The 7,467-nt window shown below is 37.4% G+C and overlaps 1 protein-coding gene across 10 annotated transcripts in view; it reads left to right on the plus strand.

The window, feature by feature from the left end:
- SATB1 (SATB homeobox 1) overlaps window positions 1–7,467 on the plus strand; it is a 93,905-nt gene that overhangs the window by 18,017 nt on the left and 68,421 nt on the right. For 5 of the 10 annotated variants that reach the window (XM_027881818.1, XM_027881823.1, XM_027881824.1 and 2 more), the window contains exons 1-2: window positions 643–1,403; window positions 4,263–4,498. In XM_027881818.1, the coding sequence (XP_027737619.1) occupies window positions 4,288–4,498 (211 nt within the window). In that variant the 5' untranslated portion in view covers window positions 643–1,403; window positions 4,263–4,287. Of the gene's footprint in view, window positions 1–641; window positions 1,404–1,495; window positions 1,566–4,262; window positions 4,499–7,467 lie in introns of those variants that run through there. The other 5 variants (XM_027881819.1, XM_027881820.1, XM_027881827.1 and 2 more) reach the window with 5 other exon arrangements.

Genomic DNA, 7,467 nt, shown 5'->3' on the forward strand with positions numbered 1-7,467 from the left:
TTGGGGTTTTTTTTGCTGGTTTGGTTTTTGTTGTTGTTGGCTTTTGCAACCTTTCTATTTTATATTTTTTTACCCCTTCTTGCGAGTAACTCTTCTCGGAGTTCCCAGATTTTCTTTCTTTTTTTTTCCTTTTTTTTTTCTTTTTGAATTTGCAGAAGCAGAACCAGTTTTTTGTTGTTGGGGGCTCTTTTTCTTCCCCCCTCCCCCCCCCAATAGAGAGGATTTGAATTTTTTTAAAAATTATAATTTCTCCCGGTTTTGGACTCGGAGGGAGTGAAACCTCGTCACTTTTTTGTAGTGGTGGTGGTGTGCCTTGTTGTGTGTGTTTCCTTCCTCCCTTCTGTTCTTTTTCTCTCTCCCCTCCTCTCTCGCTCCCTCTCTCCCCCCTCACTCGCACAACAGCCCCCGGTAAATGAGAGGAGACAGGTCCTCTCTGCCTTTTTTTTTTTTTCCTTTCCCTCCCCGGACCGCAAAGGCAAGATTAAAAGTGGCATTTTAGTGCCTTTTCCTGCAATTTTCTCTACACCTTTTTTTTTTTTTTTTTTTTTTTTTTTTTTTTTTTTTTTTTTTTTTTTTTTTTTTTTTTTTTTTTTTTTTTTTTTTTTTTTTTTTTTTTTTTTTTTTTTTTTTTTTTTTTTTTTTTTTTTTTTTTTTAATCTCCAGTAGCGATCTCTGGGGCTGAGGTTTCCGCAGAAAGTTTGGGGGCTGTTACGGTGTGTATTTTTGCGGAGGGGGAGGGGAGCGGGCTCCTTCTGTGTGTGCTGCTCCTCTGGGTGCCTATTGGAGAATAATAGTGTAAGTGACAACCTAGAAGTAGACTTTCTGCTCTTCACACTGGATAGAAAAGCTGCCTTTTTTTTCTTTGCATTTTTTTTTTTTTAAATAACCCCCTTTCTCACTTGCTCCTGTACGCACTGGTTTTATTTTTGAAACGATAGCTAGACTTAAGTCACCCTCCACCTCCATTTAAACCTGCTACTTATTTTTTAATTATTATTATTATTATTAATTACTCGTTTTGAGCGTTACACTTGTCTGATCAATTTGATCTCCAGCTCTGTCTTCCGTTGCTAAACCTCGAAAACTGGCTCTCTCAAAAGATATTTTATTTCTATTTTTTTTGTCCATTGCCATTTTTGCTCATGGCTACTCTGTTTCTCGCTATCTATTTTTGCCCCTCCCCGTCTAGAGGAAAATAGCAACAAGAAAAAAAAAAGGGAAAAAAAAAAGAGAATATTAGGGGAAGTAGTCCTCAGGTCTGCTGCTCCCCCCTCTCTTGCCCCCCTCCAGAAGGGGGGGTACCTAAAAAACATCAGTCTTGAACTTCTTCCTCTTCAAGAGCTCGGGCTGCAAAGGAAACCTCCTTTGTTTTTGTTATTTATATGCTGTCAAGTTTTGAAGTGGTGAGTTTCGGGTCGGTTTTGCTAATTTCACTCAGAAAACTGCAGTGTTTCTGTTTCTAGATAAGTACTTTGCTTCTTTGTCTCTTTAAAAGGTCACAGGGAAAGCTTGGCCTGGATTGTGAGAGCCATATGGAACGGATAAGTGCGGAGCCTCTCTCAAATGTGATTATGGGTTTTTATGGGGGAGGGAGGGAAGAGGAGGGGAAAGGCATGGGGAGGGGGCTGATTCAGGAGGAGAGAAAGAAATAATATAATACCGGCTGCGTTACATCGCGACAAAAGGAGATACCGCACCGAGTCTCATTCAGAAATTGCGCGGTGTGCCTGTACGTGTACGCTGGCTCTGGGAAACTGTGCCTTGAAATTGTGCTCTTCTCTCAATGATCTGTGGTGAAAACTTGTAGTTGTGAAAGATGCCTAAATGTGAAACCCAGGGAAACTCTTGGCCTGGAACCGGCGGAGATGATAGGTCTTTTCTGCAACCCTCTCCCTGGGCAGGCCATGCTGGTTGTTGCTCATCACTATTTCAAACTGAGGTTTCAGTGAACTTTAGCCTTGGGCATGGAGTTTAAATGAGTAAATTAGGTGTTTTATGTGCATGTAATTTTGCTTTGTAACATAAAGCTTTTTACAAGATGACTAAGCGGTGAAAGGATGCCGATGGGTGGGTATTCTCAGGCCAAGCGAAAATGACCAATTTGGTGTTTTGGTTGTAGTCAGTGTATTAACTAAGTGGCGATCTATCACTTTTATTCACTGTACATGATGTAGTCCGATTCTGACTCATGATGACTAGATACTTTTTGTAGCAAAGAACCTCGTTTCCTTAGAGTACTTCTTAAGTTGCCAAAAGTGATGAGGAATTTCTTGTTGGAGGCTTTTTTTGTGTGTATTCTTTTACTCTTCCCCCCCCCCCTTTTTTCTTTATTTTTGTTAATCCTCTTATTCTTGAGAGAGACCAGTCTCAGAAAAGCAACCCTGTAGTACTTTAGCATCGTCAGAAACATCGGAAGATGTTAACAGTTTGGTTCTGTAATTCTTTGCTTAGGTTGCACTTAACACATTTAAAAAAAAAAATCTTTATGAAAAGTGGCTAAAATAGGCATGTTTACTGAGACACACGACCTCAAACAGATGGGATAAAGATGAACGGTAAATCTTAGCCTGTCACCTTACAGCATAAGAAAAAATAATGATTGCCTGAACTTAATCTATTTGGTGGCATTCTTGAGGTTGCTTGTAAACGTTTGAATTAATACATTACCTCTTTCTTCACCGTATCTGGGAAAGCAGTATGATGTTCAAACAAGAAAAAAATAGTTTACAAAATTGTCAGTGGCATGTATACCAGCGATGTTGAAGTGTATATTAAAAAAAAAAAATCCTTGATATTTAGGCTCTAATAGCTTTCCTATGAAATGTGCGGAAAATGTATTGAATTACTAGGCAACTGAAAGAAAGTAGCAATTACCAGATTCACACCAGTCTTTGTAAATATAACTTCCCCAGTTTTTGTAATTGCTAATGTAAATACTAGTTCATAAATTAATGTCTACTCACCTGTCCTTAGTGATTATATTATATGTATAACATGTATGTAATATACGTCTGTGTAGTTACACCTTTCTCAGTCAGAGAAACCCTAATCCTTTCTCAGTCAGAGAAAGGTAGGGTAAAATACCTAACAATCACAACAGTATTGATTAGTGAAATCATAACCAGAAAGATGTCTCTGCTTTCATTAGGGGATTTTTTTTTTTAAATATAGTTGACAAAACAGATTCTGATGAGCGACAAAAATCCTCAAAATTTCCTCTGTGTTCTAGGCTTGGGAGATTTTTAGTGATTTAACTGTAACTGTATGCATGGACAGAGGTTTCAAAAGTTTATAAAAAGGGAAGTACAGACGTGCTAACATATACCTTTTCTTAATCCACTATTTAAATTCTGGTTTTTTTGGTTACAAATAGCTGTGACAGCATCACCCAGGTTTTGAGATTTTTTCATATTTAAAAGGTTCAAAGGTACTGTAGAAATTGTAGAGTTATTTCCCCAGCTTTATGTTTGGTGACAAACTACTTCTCAGTTATTTTTCTTAATTCAGTAAACTAAACTATTTAACACTTGAAGCTTAACATCTGAAAAATTGCACATTTTGAACTTTGCAAGAGTTGATAGACTCTTTGTATAATATTGGTCTGGAAACTCAAAAGCAATTGCCTCCCGCCACTGCTTTCTGAACTTAAATGTTAAATTCTTTTCAAACTTCTATTTTTTTATGGGAGGGGGTGGAATTGTAAATGGACAATATTCTACATCTCTAATAAATCTGTTGCTCCTTCAACTAAAGTTTTAACAAATTCCCTATTGTAGTTCATCCATTTTTTAATCAAGTAGATCAAAAAATATTTCGTTAGAGTCTTTTTCTTTCTCTCTGTCCCCACAATAAAAATACCTGCAATTAAAAGCAAACCTTTCAGTGAGATTTGTAACAATAGCTGTGTTGGAGCACATACCTTGACAATCATCATCATTCATGAGAGTCTTAGTGTCTCTCAGATTCAGTAGATTATCTCTGAAGAATTTTTTGTTTTGTTTTAAAGAGGTACTCTAGTTGGCTTTTAAAAAATAATTTCACCAGATTATGATACAATCTCTCTGTAAAATGGTGTGTGAGGTCACTTTGAAGAATAAGTTTGTTTCTTTTGAAAAAGGCATTTCTTTTTAGTTAAAATGGTTATCTGTTCTTTATGGGGTTATGGTACATATGTATCTCTCCCTGTGCATGTGCAGGCTGTGTACGTATACATATGCGCACACGTGTACAACATATATATTTTTTTTTTTGAATCATGGCAGGTGATCTTTAGAGGCGGGACTGAGTATGGATCATTTGAACGAGGCAACTCAGGGGAAAGAACATTCAGAAATGTCTAACAATGTAAGCGATCCGAAGGGTCCACCAGCCAAAATTGCGCGCTTGGAACAGAATGGGAGCCCATTAGGAAGAGGAAGACTTGGAAGTACAGGAACTAAAATGCAAGGAGTGCCTTTAAAACACTCTGGACACCTGATGAAAACTAATATTAGAAAAGGTAACACTTTTGCTAATTCTGCATTAGAAAAATATGATTTATAATATTTGGGGGGGGAGCATACTTTTGCGGACTCTACTTCATTTATATTTCAGGATTAAATCTCCATTCTAAAATACTATATATTCCCAATTCTTATATAAATCATATTTGGGAAATGTAAGCTTCATGCTTGGGTGGAGCATGTTGCTATTCAGGGTGGAGTCTGATTTTTGTTAAGGTAAAGGCTAGCTTTGGTAAAGCGAATTCTTACATTGAAATATAAGTAATATTAATTCTTTTGGTAAGAGTTGGGTTAAGAAGCGCAAAAATGCGTAAGAGTAAATACTGAACCCCCGAAACAAATTCTCACCTTTCCTGTTAATGATGGTCCTAAGATTGGAAGGGCAGCAGTATTTCCATTACAGTTGCAAGTTGGTTTAAAGGAGAGAGTGTAAATCTTTAGGTATCACATTGGAAAAGTCATTTATGATGTCAATCTTTGCAGTTTATTTTCTTAAGTACAATTCATTATTGAACAATGAACAACTTGGGTGTCATATTTTTCAGTGGCTGGTTTGCTGTAATTAGACATTTACACAAGGAAAAGGCACATTTAGAATCACTGATGTTCGTATATGGATGGCTTTTGTTTGCACTGAAAATATTTTTAATGGACAATAATATAGAAATTTTACTTATCAAAATGTGTAAGTCTTTTTGACCATGTCCTACGGGCTTGCTAATTTAAATCAAAATATGCTGCATGTAATTTGGCATATGTCTTAAAACATCCTCTACTTTTCCTAGCATAATTGGTTATGCTTATAATCCAGATTTTTCTTGTATTTGCTAAGCAAAGTGCAAAATGGAACCAGGACTATTAAACGCACAAAGTTAGAAGGCAGAGGAATTTCATTGTGTCTGATGCATAACATTTATCGTACAATCATTTATTTTTTCCTCGGTTTGGCGAAAACAAAGAATATATTGATCCTGAAATGAACAGACACAGCAGTCCGTATTGTTAGATCTTTATCTATTAAAAATGGAAAAACAGCACTTCAGCAAATTCTTTGGCCTCTGCTCATGATTACCCTATTTATTGATTGTTTGCCAAGAATGTATGCATCTTAAGAAAGCCAGGGTAAGAGCATTAAAAATATAATTTATTACGGCTTTTCAAGCAGAGTGCATTAACATTGTACAGTGAAGCAGTGGGGCTGTATAAAAAGGACTTTCTGACGCCTGCAAACATATAAGTTCCATAAATTCCTAAATAGGAGATTTCAGCTGTCTCTGGTATTATGTGATATTTGCACAGCAAACTTTAATGCCAGGACAGTTTTAGACAAGGATTCTACAGACTTCACTGCTCCTTATGGCAGACGTGCTGTTTACACAGACTCGTAAACCTTCAGCAAAAGCTCTAACACTGCCTTCAGGTTTAAATCATGCTATATTTTTAGCAGGGAGAACTGACCAATGCTCTCCCCTTTAATACTAGAAGGTTATGAAGTTGCTGCACTTGGAGGTCTTGCCAAGTACTAGCAGGAGTGATCAGCCAGCTGAGATTGTGCTCTCCTGTATAACATTTTTCACATTAACAGAAGGACACTAGTGACAGTTTGCTAAAAGATTTAGTGTCTTGATTTGTAGTCAGGTGATACCTGTGCTGCTCTGCTGGGATCCACCTCTGATAATCTATGCTGTGCTTCAAAATTTGGCCAGGAGGTTCTCCTGTGTTGTTTAAAGTACCTCATTTTCCAGAATGCTGCAACTCAGGAAACCATGTACCTGGCAAAAAGGGTGCTGATAGCAGCGAAGTACCTGTGTGTTGTGTATAATCATAGCTTAATTTGTAGGAACTGATAAGGGGAAAAACAAATAGACTTTAGCTAGGTTTGAGTGTATCTGCGCTATTTGTTAAAATGAAGCTTTGCTTACAGTAATTCAGGAATTACTGGTGAAACTATTTAAGAATTTTGAGCCCTTACTCTGAGTCAGAAGGTAGTAGGTGAAACATCAATTGTGAGAGCCTGGAAGGGAGAAAAAAAAAAAAAACAAACAAACCACCACCTTTTTGCAGATGAAGCATGTGTGTCCACAGCTTAATTAAAACCAATGAAGAAAACACCAGTTTGCATGTACTGCTTTTGCTTTGGTCTTCTTTCCCTTCCTGACCGGTCTCCCTCACATTTAAAAAAAAACCAAACAAACAAAAAAAACCAAGACAGAAATGCGTCTTCCTGCACTACATAAATATTGGCAAGCTTTTACTCTTGTCTTTCATGCTGAGCCTATTGGGCAAACTGAGTGAGTTTGTGAGCTTTTCCAAGCAAGCCTGAAGGGGTTTGTTTGCCAGAGATTGGCTCTCTGGTGAACAGATGTAGTTTAAATATACGTGCTTAAAGAGGTATCTTTTTTATCATGATTTCTTGCTGTACGTTAGAGCACAAATCAACAGACGTGGTCTTAAAGTGTTTATCTATTGTCAAGAGTAAATCCTCCTTTTAGACTACAGCATGTCAGGTGCATCCTAGCAGGTTAGGAGGTTTCCATAAGTCTAGAGGGCAGTGGTTATAGAGGCATTAACATTGTAGGACTAATTGGAGTTCCTGGGTGCCCTGTTAAAATAACCCTTGTCATCATTTATGCTAAAGATGATACCCCTCTGGCAGGCTGCCATAAGACAGTTCTGTACATCTGCTTTTAACCCTTTTGCTTTCTGTCATTAAGAGATCCTAACCTGTGCCGCTGGAGACAGTGGAACAGGATTGGGATCTAAAACCACAAGTCCAAGGTCATCATGTCATCCATGTCCATCTGGGAGGCCAGGAGGGATTTTCATGAAGTCAAGGAATCCGATTGCTGGGAGAGACTTTGTCCCTAAACCAGCTTGGGTCATTTGTTACTTCTCTGTCCCCTGTCAAAAGGGAGGAAATTAAAAAAAAAAAAAAAAAAAAAAAAAAAAAAAAAAAAAAAAAAAA

The sequence above is a fragment of the Empidonax traillii genome, unplaced genomic scaffold (genome assembly GCF_003031625.1).
Source record: "Empidonax traillii isolate 1590-97213 ecotype Southwest subspecies unplaced genomic scaffold, ASM303162v1 scaffold96:size1206935, whole genome shotgun sequence".
Lineage (NCBI taxonomy): Eukaryota > Metazoa > Chordata > Aves > Passeriformes > Tyrannidae > Empidonax > Empidonax traillii.